At 47.2% G+C, this 23641-nt stretch overlaps 1 protein-coding gene across 4 annotated transcripts in view; it reads right to left on the bottom strand.

The window, feature by feature from the left end:
* The window catches only part of LOC132912234 (headcase protein), a 176084-nt gene that overhangs the window by 120909 nt on the left and 31534 nt on the right, over positions 1–23641 (bottom strand). For all 4 annotated transcript variants that reach the window (XR_009659163.1, XR_009659165.1, XR_009659164.1 and 1 more), the window contains exon 2: positions 20523–20619. Coding sequence is in view for 1 of the 4 variants with exons in the window: in XM_060969496.1 (XP_060825479.1) it covers positions 20523–20619 (97 nt within the window). In the remaining 3 variants the exon portion in view is untranslated. The remainder of the gene's footprint in view (positions 1–20522; positions 20620–23641) is intronic.

The following is a 23641-nucleotide window of genomic DNA, read 5'->3' as shown; positions in this document are numbered from 1 at the left end:
GAAAATAGATTCGACCCAAGAAAAATCAGACTACGACGGGTTGTACGCGAACCCGGTGTACGTGCAGGGACAAAGATCGCGAGGGAACGTGGAAACGGTGAGAATCGTCATTTGCAGCAGGCTCGCTCTTGGTCGCGTCAAAGGGCCGCCGGCTAATCAGCTCCCCAAACAGAGACCGAGGCTAATCTTCCTCGTCTCATCAGGATCAGGGTCGGACGACGTCAGGGGAAAACACGGAGAAGGCGGAGGATGAAACATCCCCTTGATGTACGAGCATGTTTGACGTGGCAGACTATCGGAGAATATTGTAAATCGCTCGAGAGTCAGCCCCTATCTTCTTCCAATATTTCCACCAATTACCGTAAAACCTCTACTGCCTTGTCTTCGAATTCGTTTGCGAAGATCTCTTCGACTGTGTGTTAAATTCGCACGCCGAGCAACGTTCCCACAAAAGTTGAACTATTTCTCGCCGTAACGTTTGGTCAGTTCGGCTTCAAAGAGTCTCGATTAAGAATCCGAGTCTCGTTTTATTTTGTTAGGCTGCGCGAACGCCGACATGTCCGAACGCATGAAAGTATGTATGCAGCGATACAAACGGTTCCACGTGAAAAAGTTACAAATCTGAAAATCCGAAGGTCCCAGTTTAAAGACTACGCGCAACTCGCTTATCCCCAACGTCTATGCGGAACACGATCAGCCGAACGAAAGGGAAGTTGTTTCGGTGTACGTGCGTAGGAAAAGGACGTTAGCCCTGCGGGGGTGTGGTACTCGAAGGAGGAGCGGCGCGACAAGTTGCTGCAGGTTCTTCCCCGATGATGGCCGAAGCCCGTAAACGGGAGCCATCGGGCAGACAGCGTCGTGGGTCTGGAGGAGCTCGTACATCAACTTAATGCGCGGTTGACGTCCCGCAGGCGTGCGCCGCAACGCTCCCTTCGGTGCACGACGACGACGACGACGACGACGACGACGACGACAAACCTGAGAGACAGAGTCAGCCCGGTTGGCCGTCATACACAATGGCTTCCGGTTCTCTGGAGAGAAAGCAGAGGAGAGCCGCCGCGTGACGTTAGGGTATGCCTGTGTGCGATGGAGCGGCGTGTCCTTTTGTGGCCGCGTGCACGAGCGAGTTGATGCGCCGAGCGAAGAGAAACATAGAAAGAGATATAACCCGGTGGCAATCGTGAAACGAAGGGCGAAGGGAGAGGAGAGAGAAAGAGTGGGTGGGAGAGAGAGAGAGAGAGAGCGCATTGTGCCCTAATCACGCTATTGTCTGGCCGCTGATAGTTGACAGTCCGCCGGCAGGCCGCGTCGAGGATGACGGAAACGACGAAACCCATCGTTAAGCTGCCTAGACGGGGGAGGAAACGGAGGAAAGGAACGCGTGGACGAGGAGGAACCAAGGGCGAGGGGACAGGAAGGGGTTGTCGCTTGATTTTCGACCGGACTCGGCCGTTTACCAACAAAGGGGTAAAATTGCTTCGGAGGGCTGCGTCTCTGATTACGACGATGTTCGTGGAAGGGAGGATAAGACGGCCACGGAGACGAACAACAGGGCGAAAAGGAAATTTGAAACTCGCTCGTGGAAAACGAGCACCGCTCCGAGAGAGATCCGATCGATGATACTTCGTTAGCGTCGGCGTAGCTGACGATTCGTTTCAACGGGTCTCTTTAACACGGAGAGAAGAAAGGAAAGCAGGAAACGAGAAACGACATAAAAAAAGCCATCCCCCTGAAACGACGAAGGCGTTCCGCCGAAAAAATCCAGTCGGATAAAAAGCCGAGGAAAATCGAGTCGTTAGATCCTGTTGCTTCCGACAAGGCGTAAAAAGAGCAACGATACCGTCGCGCCTCGGTGGGCAATGTCGCGCGAAACGCGATAGCTATGCTTCGCCACCGAAGGCATACAGGGGGTGGAGTTTCTCCTTCGCTCGTGAAAGTCATTACTTAAGATACGACCGCGCGGAAAAAAAGATCCGCCGCAAAACACACCTTGGCTCGCAGCTCTAGCGTGCCACACCCCTCGATTACGGTAGTTGCGTGGGTTGAGAATGTCGGGTGCGCGGCCAACAGCCACCAAGAGCATACAACGTCGGGCGAACTGCCTCTGAATCCACCTAGGGAAACAGGGATCTTAAAGTCGGCCGTCCATATCCGAGTAGGCTTTAAACTTTCTCTGGTAGATTTCTGCTGATCCCTCGTCGCGGAAGTAAACACTTCGGACAGACTACGATGGTAGTGTCCGAATAAATGACCAGCGCTGCACCAGGGATCACGATCCTACATCCGGAAAGGTATATTTCGACGAATTAGTCGCCGTTGCTCGTAGATCGCGAATCTTTGCGCGTTCAAAGGCACGGAAATGTACAAAGTGTACGTAATATACGAAAAATATATGTATTATATAATATCGTTATAATATTTAGTGGACGAAGCAAATGTCCACTTAGCTTCCATCTCTCCAAAGACGTATTTCATCGTTAATACCATTTGCTTTTTTTTTTAGTCAGAAATTTACGATCTCTCGATACAATTTTCTCCCCACTCCAAATATCAACCTTTATGATGGAAAGCTGGCTTTTCCGATTAAGTCGCGTCGAAAACAGGCGAATAAAGCGATTTGTTAGGTAGAGCGCGCAGGGTGGTACAGAGAGTGAGCAGTCGATAAACTCTTTTGCCAGCCGGAGGGAAGGCGAGGCTTACGGGCTCTAAGTACCCGACGTAATATTAATACCCGAGGGATGCATGCATAATGCAGCACGCGAGGATAGGCAACGCGTGGCGTACAACGTATACGGAGAGAAGGCGTGTCGGTATCGGGCTGATCAGACACACACCGGTTAAGATCTCGGCTGTTACGAGAGAACTTCTCTTATAAGGCTGTTCCGTGGTGTGACTCAATTCCAGCGAATATGGTAATCGACGTGTTTCTTCTGCGCGCCTACCATACACGCCAAGAACCGGTATACGAGACGTAGAACGCATCGTGTCGCTCGCATTCGAGTCAATAACGTCGCGTACGACCGATAATCGTGGTTAAAGACGACGTTCCGGTAAACGGCGCTCGAAGCAAAGACAGGACAGGACAGGACGGACGATCTGTCTTTCATCCTCGAAATTACCATGCCGAGGCATCGGCGTACACGTTTCAGACGATCGCTCGATCGACCGACTTCCGAACGCCATTCCCCGTGCTTCTTTCAACTTTCTCTCTTTCTGTGTGAAATGGGTTATGAGGGCCGAGCAATCCCATGGTACGAGGGCGTCGACGCTGCATTCTCGGCCAGCGAGGAAAGAATTCGGGGGAGAAGAGACACGCAGAAGAGACGCATCACGGGGTTAGCACGGCAATACGGAAGGGTGGGGGTAGCAGGGTGGCGGCTTAGATCCGCTCGCGTCGCCTGGGTGTCTGCCGCGCTGGCTGGATCATCGGGGAAAGTTGGCGACGTCAGCGGAGTCAAGGCCGCGAAGCGTTGCAGCGCCGTCGCAGCCGGTGCTCCACAGCCTCTCACCCCTTCCAACCCTTCTTTTCTTCCTAGCTTTTCACCACGCACACGCGCGCATACACACATACGCGCACACAGTCGTCCGTACGGTGGCCGTATCTTCGAGGAACAAGCCACTCTCTGCCCTCTTCGTCCCTCTGCCACCGCTCTCTGCTAGGGATCAGCCTGTCCCGGAGGGGTTGGAAGGGGTAGGCCGTGTCTGTGCTGCAGTGACGGTCGATAGAATTGTCTGCGCACATGCGCAGCCAAACGCTCGTCAGCTGCGCCATTGATTCCCGCCTCCACCCCCTCGAGCCACCCTCTAACCCGTCACTGTGTAGACTTAAAGGGGAGAGGGCGGAATAAAGGTAGCTAATTTGTGTAACGTCAGCTCGGGAACACCTCGTGGATGTGTCAGCGAGCTCGCTACCAGATTTTCCAAACGATCCGAGAACGTACGCGAGACCCTTCTGCCACTTCTGCCGCTTCGTTCTCCGCGCGAAATCTTTCCTGCCGAGGGTGACCTCCTTTGCGCCGATGTCTCGTCTCGACTCGTCTCGTCCTGTCCCGTTACGAGGGGTGACGCTAGGTCCTCCGACGATAGGACCCTTTAGTCCAGCAGGACCATTGTCCGGAGAAAGGAAACGTTTCCTGGAGAACGACCATGAAAACGAAGTGTAGCCGTGACGCTCTTTGTCGAAACTTTGCGAGATACGGTGTGTACCGGATGGCAACGCTAGTCCGACGAGAGAATCGATTCGATGCAGTCTCGCGCGATCGCGTGACGTCTAGCGCAAGTAACGAGATTCATATACATGCGCTATTCGTATGCTACACCGACATCCGGAAAATTACAATATATGCTACCGTTGTACGAAAAGCGACGATCGATCTAGATCGATCGGGGAATATAACCGATTCGGGCGAGGCTTGGAAAAATGCTAACGAAAAAGCTAGCGATAGGAATCGGTTGAAAAGGTTGTCGTAAGATTTGGCGAACGCGGACGACGAAAAATTAACTTTTCGCGCTTAACCCGGAAGAATTTAGCTGTTATGGAATATAGTCACGTAATTTTGATTTTTTCATAACGTACGTAAACCACTCGCTCTTCTCCACACTGACAATTCTCTCTCGTTGTTTCGCTAGGAGAACGTTGACGATTTAACGGTTCTCGCGAAAGAATGGGAAAGAGACCGTACACATCTGGACGAATGGAACGGACAGGCGATAAAGACGGACACCGAAAAATGGAGGCGGAAAGAAAACGGTGGCAGCCGAGCACGAGGAAACAGGATATTCCCCGGGTACTCGAGGGAAATTGAGATTGGATCCTGGAGGAGAGAAACCGAGCGAATCTACTGGCAACGCGAACTACGTGAAACGAGGGAGAAGCCTCTTGCGGATAGTCTGGCACGTGTCGAATCGAAATCGGGCGAAACGGAGAGAGGAAATGTCGTAGACAAGGGACAGATTTTCCGATCGTTGTATTATCGATCTCCGTTCCAGAGATCCGGCAACATCTGTGGTTCCTCCTCTTTCGTGTTCGCTCGAATCTCCACTTTTTCCTGCACCACTCTCTCCACACTTTCGTTATCCAGTTGTACGCAGGTCGTACAAAAGAGAAACTTTCTGGATCCTGTCGCAACGACGAGGTCAGAAATGGCTAGAATCTACAACGAGAATCGAGACAAGGGGCGTGTTAACGTTCCTCCGACCGAAGCGAAGCTTTTACCTGCTAGGGACTTTGTTCGACGTTGTGCGCTTTGATTGGCTTCCGAAGTACATCGTCAGGTAACGATGGCGCCGAAGAACCATTTCCTACCCTGTGAAACTCTAAAAGTTTGCCAACGAGATCCTCGCCCGCGAGACGGTGGTGGAGATCAAACTCTCGGTGATGCGCACGAGAAACGGAACGTCGAAGATTTCTGGTTAATAACGTTCTTCTTATGGCGGGCCATGTTGCTGTTCGCGACTAGTTGGTAGTTTAACTGTATTACTATTCGTAGACAAGTCGAGATGGTACGTCTAAGTAAAACTCTCGTTGTACTATTTGAGACCCACTCGTGATGACAATTTCTACAACTACTCGTCTCATTCGTAAATTATTTCAAAGCTCTACCGCAAATACGATGCCCCTTCCATCCTCCAACAATTTTAACTAATGCGGATGCAGAATTATAGACTCCCTAATCCGTCGTTAATTCCAAAGATCTACGACTCGAGTGCCGTTCATCCATAGGAAACGCCCTTTAGCGACAATCCTAAACCAAGCTTATACTTGATATTCCATGCGAATCCGCTCGATCAATTAGAATCTTCGACGATCTCTGGTGCAGGGAGCAATAACAAAGCTCAGATATATCCTATTCCACTCGTCATCCCCGATAGAGCCACGGTTTTGGCATTCCAACGCCGTTCTCTGCCATCAACTTGCCAGGGGTTGCGGCTAATGTCGTTGATATTCAAGACTCAAAGTGCCAAGGGTTGCGTTAATGTCACCAGGGGTTCGGTGTCCGAAGCGACGCTGTTATCCGTCCATGTAGCCGATGTCGTGGTCCACCGAGGGAGAGAGAAGCCTGGGATAGAGGCCAGAGGATCGTCGTGCCATCGTCCCAACCCTCGATCCGCGCGGATAACCAAAAGGGTTAGTCCGTACAGCCGTTCCAGAGATCCTTACGACGAGTCCAACTATTCTGGACATTCTCACCGCGACGAAAAACGTCCTGCCGACCCGAAACCCTTCTTTCGGGGTCGGCCGATATCTCGTTGATAAACGAGTCGGAACACTCGCCGAGAGATTCGCTCGCAACTTTTCACCCCGATATCGTATCGCTATTTTTGAGAAAAAAAATACCATCGTTCGAGGGTTAACAAAAAGTAATACCAAAGGACGGCTTGCTCGGAGCTTATCGATGATTCTAAACACGCGATACACGATGGTACGTAATTTAGTAGCGGAAATTTAGCAGCAGCTCGATGGTTCGAGAAACGAGACCTTTTCTCATTTATTTTCCAAAGGGTTTCTCCATAATTTAATCCTTTCGAAAATATTTCTGAAAATCGATCCAACCTATTACCGTAATGTCTATCGGTTCCTCGAAAATGATACACGCGTTTAGCCGAATTCTGGATATTTGCCATCCATAGACAGCCATCGCTCTCTTAGCAGCTATTACAACGCCCCGCTATTCATCGCGGTGGCGCCACCCTTTGCCCTTGACATTCATCGACCGATAACGAGCCCGAACTTTCCTCCGCAACCTTGCACGGTCATCGCCCAAACCGATATTCCATTAACACCTTCGACGAGTGACAAACAATTAACAAAATTGCGCGAACCCAACGGCACTACGTATATTTACTCGGAAACTTTATCGAATATGTCGTTACTGCGAGATAACGATATTTTCGTGACAATGATCGATCGAGACAAGCTGTTGCATCAATTCCTTCCCTTTTCTCTCTCTCTCTCTCTCTCTCTCGAAACTAATTTTACACTGATCGTGAAATTAAAAACTTATCGATGATTCTGGCTAATAAAATGTACAAATTTGCAAGTTGAATAGAGGATTTTCTATTCGAGGCTCGTTGTAATTTAACGGTTAGAATCTAATTTTGCGAGTGACGGTAATTTAAGACCCGTTGGTCCTTCGGAAGGGACGAATATCGGCTTCCAGAAATGCGAGTAAAGCCCGAGACTGAGAAACGGTACCTGAGACGACGCATCGAGACTATCTCAGGCACTCGGCGAGGGCGGAGAGAATGGGCCATCTTCATCTTGGGGAAGACTTTAATAGGATGCCATTCCCCACTTCCGGACAATGCATTCGGTACAAACGGAACTTCTAAGCTCGCCATTGCCGTTCACAAACAACCCCTGGTTCGTGAAAATAGCGAAAATTCGTGGCTCTACTCCGCATCCGTTTTCATCTTTCTTTTCTAACAATCTCGTACCTTGGAAAATTCGAAATTGCGCGGTCGTCCACTCGCGCGTTATCCTCGAATTCACTACCCAGTCGAGAATTTAACTCGCGAGTTTCCCAATTTGTTCTTTTTTGCTTGCAATCTAGAAATTAGAATTTCCCCGCGAGCGAAATCTGACTTTTCAAAAATAGAGTGTTACACGATGCGAATGATAGCACGAGGATCGTAAAGTGAAATTAGGTACCGTTCGATCGTCCTTGGGGAAAAATTATAGGAAAATTTAGACTCTTCCGATCGATACCTATCACGATCGAAACATTAATTTTCTCTGAGATATTTCAATTAACCTGCGTGAAAAATAAACTCTGTAATTAAGGATAGGTAAATTTCACAACGATAGATCATTCGAACGAAGACAGATTTAAAAGGCCAGAGGAGCCTTTAGTCACTTTCTCGCCGATTCAAGCCATTTATTTATGAATTTATACGTGCGTGCGTCGAAATGTTAACTCCACGGAGTAGGAACATTGAAAAAACACAGTCGACCGGTAAAACAACGTGACCGTTCTCTCCAACGGCTATCTCTCTTTGGTCGATTTAACGCGAGGATCGAAAGGTCGTCGTTCCGACGCGTATAGGGTTCGCAGAAGTTCAGAGACGCGGCCTGTCTGGCTGCCATCGTGGGAACGTTTATCAAAAGGCGCTTTTCTCTCGCTGACAGTGTATCCAGGAGGGAAAGCCAGGGTGGTGTTTCTTCTCTCGCTGCGTCGACCGGGAACGTTATATCGACCTCCCGCAGGCAAATTTCGGCGTTCGTGGCCATAAACGTTCCTTACCAGCCGCCTATCGGCCGAAATAATAGCGTAATAAATCTAGTAACTTTTCGCGAGCCACCGTCCCGAAACGGTCCGAACAGAGAGCACGGGGCGTCTCGCTTCACCGGATCCCTCCGATGGGAACGCTGTATCTCCGCGCTATCAAACAATCAATCTATTCCTGCTGCCGTGGGCGATTACGTTTGCAGTTAATAATTCAGGCCGGTGTTAATGAAAGCTCGAAAAACGGGGGTTGAAAGTAGTCGGGATGCTTATGAAAGGATTCCACGCAGCCATAAGAAAATATAGCTATTTCTGATTACTCGAGATTATGTCACGAAAATATTTATATATTTACAATAGGAATTTGCATAAATGTTCGCAAACTAGTCGGTACCACCGTCGTCCTATGAATCCATTGACGGAGTCGGACAACTAGTTTAGTTATCGTAGGTAAAGATCGTAAGCGTTGAAGTCAATGACAGATTGACAGGGCGTAAAAAATATTGCCTGCAGGTAGCACCGGGAGTCGATCAATCAGCTCGTAAATCTCGTTTCAAATTTATTTAAAGTGGAAATACCGATCGTTGATTTACAGCGTATATTCGTTATAGCGATGTACGTAATATGTTTAAAGGTGATGTTCGAGGCTACAAACAGCGTAAAAGGAATATAGCAAATCGATGGTAACGCTGAGCTGTGTTGTACGGTATTTGTTATTGGCACGTGGCATGAATCGAGGCAAAGGGTGGTGCAAAAACTCGAGACAAATCGATCGATCGAGAGGAAAGAAGCAAATCACCGCGTAACGTCTCGTATTCCAACTATTTCTCTATCGAGACTCTTTCCCTCGGAGTTCCTGGGGGACGAGAGAGCCAGACGATGGTAAGGAAAAAGCCGACGGGTACAGACGACGAGTCTGGACAAAGACGGCGGGACAAAAGCGGAGAGAAGATGAAGGGAAGAAAAGGAGGGAGAAGAAAGGGAAAGTAATAGGACCGACTGGGAAACGTGTGTCTCGTGATAATACGTTTCTGCTCGCTCTTCGTTCCTCGATAATTACTCGGAATACCAACAGCGGGTGGAGAAACTCGAAACGCTACGGCGTACAGACACTACCACGCAGGATATCTTCCCTTGGTCCACACCAATTACGATCTTTCGTGGTGTAGTTTTCCACGGGAAAGACCAAACACGGGATATTCCGGATCGAAACGAAATCCAATAGAATCTATTTGTCAACGAATAAAACTTCACCGTTTAATTTGGGAGGGAAGAAAAACGTGTCGTTATACCGGCGGTAACTAAACCTCGTTACGATAGCAGAAATTCTAGAGAGTCGTTTCCCTCGTTGGAAAGATACTTATACGCGCGGTACGCACAGCGCGCGTTTTACTTTGCTTCGTTTCTTCCATAGACGCTCGAAACTTCAAGACTTTCTAACCTATTTATTATAATACATAATATGTACCAAATTGATAGAATCGTGTGTTTGTACGTCTCTACCGATACACTGATCGCTACAAACGAGTCTCGACTTAACCAACTTGATTTTATCGGACTAAACGCGCAATAATCCTGTTAGCTAACCGAATAGCTCTCCGAATCCTGTTATCTAATCAAATACGCTGCTACTGGTCGAAAAAAGAAGCGAGATTCGACGTACTGGAGAAACGATCAACATCATAGAGAGCAATCGTATGGCAGAAAAGGGTATCGTAACGGGCATCGAGCAAGCCAATGTCCTGGCAGTTGCCATTTCCATAACGGGATTTTATTTCCATTTTCTCGCTGGCAGCAGGCTGAGGTCGGAACCGCGCAGGAAAATAGAGACGACGCGAGGTGGTGCGCGAAAAAAAATGGAGAATTTATGCGTCGCCAGGAATCGAAAGAGGTGGAGAAGTTGGTCGCCGGATCCCCGAGATATGCAGACGACCGGGACGTACCTTCCGCTGAATATCCGCGCAACTTTCAACGGGAAAGCTGACATAATGCGATCGAACGCTTTCTCCTTCTGACGCAAGAAACCCGCGAGGCGAACGCCGGAAAATTGAAAACTCGTAATTGAAAATAATCACGATTTTACGACTCCCATACCGATCGAACAGCGTACGATCTGTCCTGTGTCTTCGAGACTGTGTAGAAAAGAAGAAGCGTGCCGCGATTTGTTGTTTCGCTCTTATCGATATTATTCGGAATTAATTATATTTAACGAGTAAAAACCTGTGCGCGAACCAACGGTTCTATATTTGAGGTAGAAGGGCGACTTCCTGTTCCGCGAATCTGATTATATTCTAGTAATATCCTGATCGTATCCTTGCGAAACGATGTAGCTGTTTCGATCGAGGTGTTTCTCTCGACACTCGATACATTGTTCGGTCACACAATCTACCTGTTCTCGAGACACACCGGATATTGAAACTCGCAAAACATATCGCCACGTATCGAGCGGTTTCGCATAATGGCTTCTTGAATTGCAGGAAGAAAACTGCCCTATTTTTCCAGAAAGCTGACGCGGAATCGATATATTATTCGTTGGTGGTCTGCTTTCGCGTAATGGATCTCGACACGATTTATCGCGGATTTCGTCCAGCTGTATCTTTCGTCTTTCGCTGCAACTTGCTCGCGATCGATGACAAGCGAGTCCTCGTCTTCGATTTAGACAAGAAGCGAACCGTGTGAACGCGAACTCGACCAAAGCGTTGCTAAATCGCGTTACAAAATCGCGTTCAGGCGCGCCAACGCTCCAACATATATATCACCGCTCCTTGTTGGGTATGTACGATAATTTAATTAGAAAATCACAAACAAAAATTATCCATCGACACGCATACGAAACGATTATATACGGCAAAACATCTTCGATTCTATGTTTTCAAGTGTCTCTTTAACGTTAAAAGATATCTCAAGTTCGAGCAAGGTATGGAAACGCTGTCGTCGGTATGCACGATGTCGCGTTTCTTTGCTTTACGCTAAATGTCTTGCGAACGCGTCACGAATCTTATTCGTTTTATGAAAAGCAGAAGATTAAGATATAAAAATTGGAGAATCGAAACTTTCTACTCTTCCTTTTACGAAAACGCAATGGTTTATAAACTAAGCGATTAAAAATCCAACATCGATCGTTATCTCTGTCGCACGAAAAAAGAAAAACAACAGCTTTCTTCGTTACGTCCTACGCACCAAACAGTGGAAGCAGCAATCTTCGAAAGAAATAATTAACAGAGTGGGTGGTTGTTCCGTGGCCCAGTGCCATAGAAACGATTCATCGAAAGGGGCCGGAGAAAAATTTAATGAAAAGAACCAGCGGAGGCTGGCTAAGTGGTACGTGGATCTCGACTCTTCGCAGGAGCGAGAGAAAGGGCAGCTTTTCCGTTTAAGGAGAGAAGAAAGCCGGTCGAGCAAGAAGGGAAGCCCGTAAAAGGCGGTCCGAGACGTCGGCAACCGATATAATGCGAGTCCGCGAAAACGGAAGCGAGCGTCCGCGGCCAACCGCGTCCGTTACTTTCGTCCACAGCCACCACCAACTCCCCTTTTCTTTTTCGTTCGTACTGGCCCGCCTCGATTCCATTCCCCGACGTTCGTCGAGTTTCTTTTTGCTGCTCGGCCAGTCCTGGGCCGAACGATGGCTGCGGTAAGAGCGACATTTGTCTCGCCGATTATGACGTGGCTCCTACAGCTCCTTCTCTTTCCATTTTCATCGTCCTCGCGTTCTTTCTTCTCGTCGCCTTCTCCTCGTTTATCGTTTCTGCCGCTAGAAGAGCCCGCGTGCCGTTTTGTCGGTCGTTAAAACCATTTGTCAGGATTCACGAGGAAATGGAATTCGGGAAACGACGATCTCGGTGCAGGATGGCTCGTGGCATCGATCTTTGGAGCGATGCACGAGAGATTTGGCGACTTTTGGACAATTTTTGGACGACAATTGAAGGAAATTCGAAGCAAGGATACAGAGGACGCGACAAAATTCGTTTACGTGAACTTTATCCGAATGAAGCGGTAGTTAGATTGTTCCGTAACCGGGATACCTTGAAGGATTTCAACGTATCAGAAAACGGAAGCACGACAAATTTCAAACGTAGTAGAAAATCGTAGAAGGAGGAAAGAATAGAGAAACTCGTACTGTACGAATTCCAGTAATTAGGAAAAAATGACTCGACGCCCAAAAGCTTCTAGAAACGCATCACTCCTACGATGAAAAGAAGCCAAAGAGTCTGAGAGAGCGACTCCACGCGCGATATCTTTGCGATTTCGTTTCATTCGTAAATTAATGACCGCACGAAGGAAGGAGAAAATCGTTTCAAATTATCGTTCATAATTCCGAGGGAGGATGAAAGGTCATATGGACGCTGTAACGATGACGACGACGATGAGGAGAAAGTACGCATCTGTCGTTCGTCACTCCCCCTCCGATTATTGGCCCAACCAGTATCGTCACAAAGGACCCACATTATCTTCGGCGACATTAAAGCATCGAGTGGGTCACGAATGATTCGTACCATTTCCGAACGAAGCAAATTACATTACGAAAATAAGCGTGTACCCCCGGACCAAGTTTGACTTCTGTTGGAGCAGAAAGGATCAAAGCGAAACGACGGTAGTGGCTTGTTCCCTGAGCGACCACGAAAAGGAACGACCACGCTGCGGGTTTACGTATATCAAGTTCAGGGCCAAAAATAGTTGTGTGCGTGACGTGGGACGAGAAAAGCACGGGGCTATCTTGCATCGATCCGGTTGAGGTAGGTCTCGGTCTCAAGGGAGCCACGAGACTTATCCCAGTTCAGGGAGAAATTTCAAGGATAGTCCGGCTCACGCGCGGATTCCTCGCTTGGAACCAGATTTCTCGCGTCGTTATCATAAAATTCTCATTAGGAATCGCCCTCGTAAATCGATCATCCGTTAAACCAACGCCGATCCTCGAGTATCAGATTGTACCATTAGGTAGCATGTGTTTTATTACACGTTAACCATAAATCCTAACGTTCGTCTATAGGTTGCATTTTGTACATCGTTTTACAGCGTTTGTTGGCTTCCTTCGCGCGTATCTATTTCAAGGCGTAGAATTATATTCCGACGTTTAGATGCTGCAATCATATCCACTGTATTATGAAACTTGCACGAAGCAAATTAAGATGAAAAGTATATGGAAAAGTGTATAGTGCGAGGGAAGAAATAAAATATGTATCCACGTGTCTTCCAAAACACGCAGTGTCGTATTCTTCTCGTTTCAATTTCGAGGAAAGCGGCTCGAAGCACCGAGCGAAGAAACTGGTAAAATGAGAGGCAAGGCGGAAATAAAGGGGAAACTGAACGAGTAACGAGAATGCGTTCGTGGAAAAAAGGGTAGTCGAACGAAAAATCGGCACAATTATTTCTCTCTGAAATACGCTCGCTCGCGAGCAACGAGTCGGTGAATTGCGCGGGTTGCGCAACAGGAAGGCGAACGTTTAAGCTAATGACCTTTAATGCAAAGCTCCATTGTGTGCGTCGCGAGACGAGCCTGGAACGAGGGTTAACGCACAAAATGTACCCATCGGAAAACAAAAAAGGAAAAAAGGAATAAAGCCGGAGGAACGAGGGGAGGAAAAGAGAGAGGGGCTAAAAGAAAGCGAGAGGAACAAGCCGCACTCTCCAACAATAACCAGCGATTCTCGTTCCAATCTGCCACTGTTCCCGATTCGAATATGCGCGGTCCGATCTAAAAGTTACGAAACTACTTTCATAAGCGTTTTTATAAAAAAAGAAAAAAAAATGTAGTTCTCTTGGGAAGCGATACGTCGATGGTGATGTTTTTTTTTCCTATTCGTTGAAGCAATAGGAAAGTTTAACCCACAGATGGGGCGAAGGCTCGATCGAGTTTGACTCTCGCAAATATCCGAGTTGCAACACGGAGAAGCAAAGAAAGTGGTCCCATCGTTTCTGAGGCCGACAACGTGTGCGACTGTGCGACGATACCGTTAAATATACAAAAAATAATAACGTTCGGTTCTTTGACAACTAAGAAGCGCAGAAGGAAAACGCGATAATCGAATAATAAACTAGAAACTGGTGGTATAAAATTCCTACGTCTGCGTGATATATTAAAAACATAACTTTCTGCATTCTTCTCGCCGCGATCTGAAATTTACTTTAACTTCGATTCAAACGAGCGAGCGACGATCTCGCGAGGAAACAAGTTCGTGAAAAATTCCAGAATCTGATAAAAGTTGGACCGTTGTGTATGAAACTGTTCGAGAAGTATGGGTATACACACCGCGGGGGTAGTTTCTCCGTTTCGACGTAACGAAATTAGGAAAGCCAGATCCCTGGAACTGCTGGCGGAAAACTCGACCGACCGAACTTCCGCGTCCATCGTTTCCTGCTACCTCTGAATTTAATCAGCGCCGACAGGCAAGGGGCTAGACGCGCGCCTCGAGATTATATTACTTAGAAACTATCTTAGGAATAACACGGTTCTTGCAACGTCCGTGGAGAAATTCGCCGGCTTAAAGAGCCACTCCCTCCCTGCGTTCGATACGGCGCCAGACCAATGTAGTTTAATCCTCGAGGATCGCAAGAGCCACTTCCGGTACCAACGAGGCGACGCGTCGACTGTTATCAATTCTCCTAACTACGTTCGTTCGTGGAATTGCATCGTTAACTTCGCTATCGGCTATAGTATGCTAGGTAAAACGACGGGGAAAGCGCGAAGCGGTAAATCAAAAGGAAGAATGCAAATTTTAAGCACGAAACTAATTATACGACTCTTCGAGATGGAATTAATTATCAGCGTTATACGAAACACTGACAATTTCCCAAAGTATCTTCGAATCGACCGAATCTTTGTATCTCGAACGACGGTGTATATCATTTTACGTTTCCTCTTCTATTTATTTACCGCTTTATGGCTTCTTTTATTCGTAAGAATACGAACGAATAAAGAAACAAAATATATAGTTTCTTCGTTGCTGACGTTCTCCATATAAAAAGAAAGGAAACGTTCAAAGATATCCTAAAATTCCCAAGCGATGTTCCATCGTGCAAAGTTAACCGAGGAGCCGTTCGAAACCCTATAAAACTCGAAACAGCAATTAGCCTGGCACGGAATCGATTTCCTTTACGACGCTTGCAAAAAAGAGTCGATATACGGTCGATCTCTCGATATCTCTCCTTACTTGCCGCCGAGAGTCTCTGTTTGGCCGACGACATGGACGAGGAACAAGACGAGCAGGAATCGGTGACATCGATATCTACCGGTACACGCGGTGCACGATAAATTCCGGCTGGCGTTTCCTATTAGCTGCAACCGGTTAAGCCCGCTGTCGTACATCAGCGTCAGTTCATCGGGAATCAATGTCCATCGAATCGACGGAACGAGAAATCACGGACAGACAGACAGACAGAGAAAGAGTTAAACTCGGAATAGGGATAGAGATTCTCGAGTACTGGAAGAAGCGACCGAACCGCAGGCAAAAGGTTTTCAACGTCGTGCTTTTAATTAATCTCTGCTCCCCCGGTCGCGAGTGCCATTCAGAGAGAACTCTAGCAGTCGCTACTCTTCGCAAAGCGAAGGAGGCTGCTACCTTCGTAACCGCCAACAAAATATCGCGCCTGGTGTATACACACACACACACAACCCGTCCAAAGAGTTTTGGCCAAGGCACTTGCCCAAATTTTCCCGTCTTTTTCCGACCGTACTTCGTTGCACGAGTCTCTTTCTCTTTCGAGTATGCCGTATGATATCGGGATAAAAATGCAAGTCGCGCTTATCTCCGAAACTAGTTTTACAAAAATGACGGCTTGTAGCAACTTGTTACAAAAGTTTGTCAACCTATTGGGTATTTTTAAAAAGCAATCGCCTTTCATCCCGACAGATTCTTTTCGCTTTCGGCCGTGTCGTATTTAAAATTCATCGTACCGAAACGTGAAATCGTTTTTAAATCTTCGAACACGGTTTACGTTCGAGCGAGGTTTAATCCGAGCGGAGATCGCGACTCTGCCCAACGCGCTACGCGATTGCTTCGCAATCCAAACATTTGCATTTCGCAGATGGAAGGGTTGTAGACGAGTTTTAACGATGCATCGAGGAGGGAGTATAGAGAGAAACGCGTGCGAAACAAGGATCCGAATTACTGGCTCGTCGATGTTCGATGAATCGGTGTGCTGATAGAATACCGATGATGGCAGAGAACGGAGGTCTAAAAGTACATAGTAACCTAGCCACACCCCAATTTAAAAGTACACCGGATAACAGAGTAATCGCACCGTAACACGCTACCTTCTCGTTTTCATCGCTCGGTTTCCTATCTGCACTAACCGCGTCTTGTATCGGGCATAAACGGTGTATCTTTTAGATAAACGGAATTTTTATGGTATATTTGGATGGATCGATAATATAGGGATACTATAGGAGCAATGTAGGAGCGTGGAGGTTGAAACCTGGACACGGATCGTTATAATACAAAAGGGAGGAACAGGAGAAATACACATAGAAACGGTCCTGTCGTGATTTCCAATTCACGCCAGCAATCCCTGGTTTTAAAAGCGACGTGACCGCGGGGCAAAGGGTGCGCCAGTGCCGCCGCCACCACCATATTGGTATTCAACGCTCAAAAGGCAAACCTTGCATTCTGCAGTTCGATAGCAAAGGGCTGTGTTCTGATCAACCCCCGATACCGACGAATATACTAGAGGGTGGATTCCACGAATCACGGCTATCAAGCGTGGTTGAAAATATTTCGAATCGTTGGAAAAATTTGGTCTTTTACCGTAAATTCGCTGCAAGTACGACACTGTGTTTGGGAATATTTCGCTGCTACTTGTTGTCCCTGTCGGATTTCTTGCACGTGGCTTTATACCGTAGTTTCGAATCAACGATGAAGCATCTTTGGCTGTTACAAAATTAGTCGCAACAACTTTGACACCGTATACCGACGAATTATCAGTTTACAAGAACCAAAATTATTGTACGTATTAGCTTCGAGATACACCTAGCAACGCAGCGATGGTATAGCGCTCGTAACGCTGCCTGGTTGTTACGGCTACGCGTGGACGTGCTCTGTTGTGCAACGAACCAATTCATCTCAAACATGCAGCGTTAAATATTTCGATCGAATTGCACCAAGACTATCCCTAAGCGCGCGTTGTTGGTTGATGCGTTGCCATGGGAGGACCTCAAATAGAGGGTGAGCCGTGCAGTTTGCAGGGTCGGTTCCTCTTCGATCCACCTAGAGTTACTGCATATGCAAAGCCGTGTATCCGCTGCAAAACATCGATCGTTCCTCGCCTATTCGAATCTCTGTCCAACGATCAACGAAGCGAACATCGAAAGAGAGAAAAGCGAGCGATAGCGCTCGAGAGCAACCGACAAAAAGGGCGTATTATCGCGCGATAGGTCGCGGAACGGTGGGAGAGCTCTCGGCAAGAGAAACCGGCTGGCTTTTATTTCCCGCGAACCTTGAAACACGGAAAGGCGACTTTTTCGCGCGGACGTTGGAAAATCCCTCGCGTGATTCGTCTCGCGCGGCTCGAACGAAAGGAATCCGCGCCGTAAACTCGCGTTGCACCGTGTTGCGTTCATTGTTGCTTCTAATAAAGCATGCGCCTTTTCTGCGTTTGCAAAAGGAATAAATAACGCCCGGAGCACCGTGGACGAAGGAAAGGCGAACAGGCAAGCCGCCCCTTTTATGGGCTATCTTCCTGCAGAGCTGAAACGCAGCTTCGCGATGAAAGGTTATGCGAGAGAGCCAGACGTGAAAAGAGCGCACGCTGCCTTCCCCATTCTGTTCTGCCCGTGCGTATTTCACGAAACACGAGCGCAGTCCGCGAGCAAACGATATCGTAGAATTCGCGCTCAGGATGCTAACGACCGGCTATGTAAGTCGCAAATTAACCCTCGCCGATGTTTTTCGGCGGTAACCCTCGTGGACCGACCGTGCACTGGTCCTGGCAATGAAAATGCGAGAGGGTGGCTACTTCTGTACGCGTACAGTGGCTCGCAAAAGTATCGCAACGCTTACGACGAATCGCCAACTGAAAGTAATATCTTCTATCTGTTTGTCGAATCATCGCGATATAAATCTAAGTTACCCATTAAGAGTAGTAATGACATATTAATATCTACTATAAATTTTTTACGTCGATTGTTTACAGTTCGAGTAGATAATTTTGCGAGCCACTGTATACTTGATTATGGTTGCTCGTTTCGGAACGTTTCACCGCCATTTAGCGGAGTTCAGAGGGGAAGACACGCCGGCTATTTTACTAGTTATTCTCTTTTTTCAACTCGTGCCAGTCGGCGCTCGAAATGGTGGGTAATTTGAAAGTCGAAACGAAGGTGCAACAACACGCTTTCAGACTGGCTATTACATACGGGGCTATTACACGGACACGTATAATACAGGGTGGTCCGACGAGAGTAAAGTATCTTTGGATCGAGCTGTTTTTCTGCTACATAAATCACGCACTCGACGATTACTAAATTGACTTTCCTCGTACATATTAATTTCATCCGCCCAGCCCTATCGATCCGTCGGTGTATAATCGCTTGTTACCGGGCGAATTTATACCACTGTGTAACCATGTCGTTTAATCAATTTGTAATCCATCGATTCATCGCCACCGCGTGCGTGGCAAATGCGCAAACGGAAATACGAACTACGAACCACCGGTGTCACGCCATCGAAATCGTTGCGGAAATGAAAGCATATTGTTCCCTTTCGTTGCACCTTTAAATTTCCCATGCGCGTAAACGTTCGCGCTTTATTTACAAATTATCGGAGTTTAAAAAAGTATCGTTTCCGCCTTTTTTTCGAGAATCAACGAACCGTCGATTTAATCGCATTACGATCGTTCTACGACCTTAAATTTCAAACGAAAGATTTCGAATCTAAGAGCAGATATATTTCTGCGCATTGAACGAATAAAACGAATTCTATACTTTGGATAATTCGCACAGTCACGAATATCGCGCATAGTCGATACATTTTTCCTTTAAATTTTCCAGAAATGCGCAAACGTGTATTGCATCGGCATAGATCGTCGGAATTTAAAATACAAACTTCAAAAATGCAACGCATAATTTTGGATATCCCGTGCATTCCCATAAAATTTTCTATACACTCATAAATATCCACAATCTACTCGGAAAATGGTCAAAAAATTCTCTGCACGATCGCGCGAAACGTACGATGCCCGTATCTTCTTCATCGATCGACCTACCGCAACGCGTACGCGTCTCGTCGCCAGAGGGACGATTAAACGCCAGACGAAGAGCTTCGACAGGCTCTCCCTCTGAAATATATATGTATAATATTCGCGTGTGTGCATACACGGCTGAATGCGATGGAATCGAGATTCCGGTGTAATAACGAGTCACGTGAACGTGCATCGCGCACGAACAGGGGGTGTAAGTGCACGAACCACCGCGTGGGAAATGGTATTGATTTTGCCTCGTATTTGGGGTAGGACGACAGTGTTACGGCGTAGTCCGGCAAGCCAGAGGAGATTCGTTATAGGGTGAACGCAGACGAGAAGCGAAGCGGACCTCGCGTGACAGATTATTTCGACGAGATCTCGGGGTGGAATTTGTACGCGGCGCGCATCGCGTTCTCAGCAGCTACGTTTCAGGATTGTGTGTTCCGGCGCGATACGTTTCTCGAATAATTTGTTAACAAATTCTGAGCCACGGATGGACAAAACCGATCGTAGAATAGCTTTCTTTCTTGACAAGAACGAAACGAACGTACGACGAAGAATCGAGAAAGTTGAAATTTCAGCGATCGATTATCAAATTATCGGAAAGCGATATCGTTCGTGTAACAGGGTTGAGACAACTGTCTGAATAATACACATATACTACGTGTTGAATGGAAACGAAAGGATACGATAGCGTCGAGTTTTCGTAATTTATGTACCATGCGTGTATGTATCAAAAGATGCGACAAATTTCGCGTACTTGCAGTTAATATCAATTATACAAACGCGTACAATAAATACAACGGCGTACGAATGCTTCTTGCATCTACCGTATAGAAGTAAAAGGGGGAAGAATGGAAGCGAGGAATTTCTTAGACAGACTTAAAGCAAGAGGATCTGCCGGTAGTCACCGTGACCTTGCTCTATCGCGTACCTTCCGCTTTAAGGAATCCCGTATAGCTCCTCTTCGCTTTTCCCGCAGCTCTAGCGAGGTTACTATTTCAAACTTTCCCCGGTCGTGGTTAACGCGTACAGCGTGACATCGAGTCTCGAATACGATACGATAAAGCGTACGATACGCGAGATATTAATTTAAATAACGCGATGCGAGATTGGTTGTTTCTTTACCTTAATGTGATAGGAGTTGAGTTTAGTGCGTGGCAGGCTGTTGAAGGCGCTGAAATCCAGTCGACGGGAGAAGATTCCATTCGCACCGCAACTTTGCCTGCAACGGAACATAGAAATACATATTGTGCTTCGTATACTTTCTCTTTAACGATTATATATTATTTCTAACAATTACAACGACTATAAATTGCATAAATATTACGATCGTATCTAATACACGTAATTCCTATACGCTGTGTCGTTCGACGAAATTTTTTGGGTTAAAAAAAGATACAGCGGAAAAAATCGGGGATCCTGCGTTTCACGATACGTAATAATTCCGTTCCTCCCTTCGCTTGATAACCCTCGGCGTGTCGCGTAACGGGAGGGTCGCTCTTTGAACTCGTACGTTTATCCTCGCAAGCCGATGAAAACGAGCTCGCCGAAGATACGTGTAGCCTGCGTTCTACCACTCGTCGTTGAGTTTCGCGTGCGTGCCAGCCAGGGAATACGCGTGGTTACCTTCCCCGGCTCACACGCCAGAAAGAAAAAAAAGTCGCGGAATATAAACCCAGCCGAATGGAAGAATTTGCCGGCGGACGAACGCGAAGCGCGCGTACCTTCGCCCTCGATCGACGCGTAAAACTTTGAAATCTCGCAGAAGGGAAACTGAATTCTCGAAATTGCTCTCGGCTAGATAATGTCTACAACGTCGAAGGGACGTGGAACTCGACGGTGGTAGACGAGGATTCGGTTGGAGGCGACGCGAGGAACGCGCGTCGTTGAAACACGGGAGGGCACGTATCTGCGTTTCACACTCGGCTGACCCTGATGTCTGATTCTGCGAGCGCCTGCCACTGACGTCTATCCCAACGACAGGTAACTTCTGTCGACTAGATTCCACGATGAAACGAGTACGCTGCCTGCTAGAGCATGTTTTGTTACTTCGAAGAGGAAATCGATGCCGAGGAAACTCCGCAAAGCTCCCAGACTAGAATAGCGATATGCGTGTACCGTTCTATTTGCCTCCGGTTCGTTTACGTTCTACGTTGTTGGATCTCGATGCATATCGCGGTCAGAGATACGTTAATAAGGATATTTTTATTGCGTTTCGCGACGTCTAAACTTGATACACGCGGTTCTCGAAAGTCGACCGGATGAACTTTGCTTTTTGCAAATTTTGTCGATTTTGTTGTCTCGATACGATATTTAGAACCGCGAACCGGATAAACCGGAAGAATTTTGATGTTCGTAAGATCGAGGTGCTATTCCGACTTTTGCAACTTTGTAACATTTATTAAGACATCGAAAACACGATAAATCTTACGGGAAATTTAAAAAGAATAATTGCAGGATTATTGGAAAATCGATTGGCTCGACTTCTCGACGATTCGCACGTGACACGCACGCCTATGGAAAAATACAGGCTCGTAGAGCGGATGCGAAAAAATCGTGGCGATGACCGTGGAGATCGCGCCTGTGGACGGAAGTTACGTCAGAACAACAGCAGGAAGACGCGAGCAAACGAAACAGGCGCGCAACAGAAAGGTAGGCAGAGAGTCGGCAGGCAAGAGAGCCGGATGAACGACTGGCATTGTGTACGGTGGGGGCCGACCTTAACCTTGGCCTCCACTCCAACGAGTCCATCCTCTATCGTCGCCCGTATTCGTAACTTTCGGCAATGTCAACTCGGGGTCACGAAAATATTGCGCGCTATCGTCGCATGTATCATGCATACCGCAGATGCGTAGAAAAAAAAACATCCTACACAACTGTATTATGCAACGCGACAGTCGGTACATTCTTTTTAGCTTCTTCGAGCGTTGTTGTTCGTGCATTGACCGAATTCGCGAACCGTGGAAGAACGTGGAGGAAGAAATATATTCTCCTTGGAATGGCAAAGATACTCGATCGACGGATAGTCGAGATCGTCCGATCGTTCTCGCGATTAATTCAGAAAAAGGGGAGCGGAATTACGAGAGGAATTTTCGTTACGCTTGGGTATATTGTTGCAATCGAATAAAGTTGTGACCTTGGAAACACATGATTTATTACATCGTTACACACCAAGGTCACGGGAGAAACCACAACGTAAGTACGTTTTTACCGATCTTCCTCGATAAACGTTTATTTCGCATACTAAATATCGTAGCGTATACTTTCGATATTTCATACATTTTATCGCCAACTTTAGCAGCTTTAAATTCAGAGTGTCGTTAATCGAACGAAGTAACCGGAACGTTTGAAACGTCGAGAGAACGAGGCTCGTCGAATTCGTCGCTCCAAAAAAGGATCGTACTCGGCGCTGGTGCATTTGCATACAAGCAGAGCGTAACGAAGCCGCGTAATCGTTGCTGGAAAATCGATATTTACGTTCGATCGCGAAAGACCGAGCTTGCACCGGCGTCCTACAAATATAGGGGGGCCGTGGTATCTCTGTGTGTCGTTAATTTACACGATGCTAGAACCGACCAAAGCGACCGGTTATTTTCAATCACTGCCACTTACACGTTACTCGTCTCGCCGCCGATCGTGTGTGTTCGTCATTCGATGACTAACGCACAGCACGGGTTACGCAACCTCCGCGAGAAAGGAGAATCGATAAAGTCGTTATTTCGTCGGGACACGAATGCCGTCGTCGCGTGACGATTCCCCATGAAATCGCATTAACGCGATTACCGGCGGTACATCGGTTCGAAACCGGGCAACGAGAATCGAGCATTAAGCCGGCGAGAGATGGAAAAACGCGCGGTTTCTGCCTTCGAAAGCGCCAGCGTTCGAATAGCGCTGTATTTATGGAGCGCGAAAGTATTCGAACGCGTGTAACGAGAGAAAACTTGGCAAACCTTTTCAAATATATTAGGCGCGTCACACGAAATTTTTTGAGTCGTCGTTAAAATTCGGAAGCAATTTGAAAGTTTATAAAGAAGAATAGCGAGATGGACACGTGTACGTATGGCGTTGGCAAAAAGTCCAGTTCGATTTATTTCGAATTACTCTTTGTAGATTTGTTGGAATCGGTGGAAGATGGAACCACCTCCTTATCTCTTTTGTCTTCGTAAATCATGAGCGCGGTATGTCTAGAATCCCAAAGCTCCATTAGCATAGACCGCCATTTCAGCGATTGCAACAAAATCGCG

This window comes from Bombus pascuorum, chromosome 11 (genome assembly GCF_905332965.1).
Source record: "Bombus pascuorum chromosome 11, iyBomPasc1.1, whole genome shotgun sequence".
Classification (NCBI taxonomy): domain Eukaryota; kingdom Metazoa; phylum Arthropoda; class Insecta; order Hymenoptera; family Apidae; genus Bombus; species Bombus pascuorum.
Note: the sequence above shows the minus strand (reverse complement) of the source record. Positions and strands in the feature narration are given on the sequence as shown.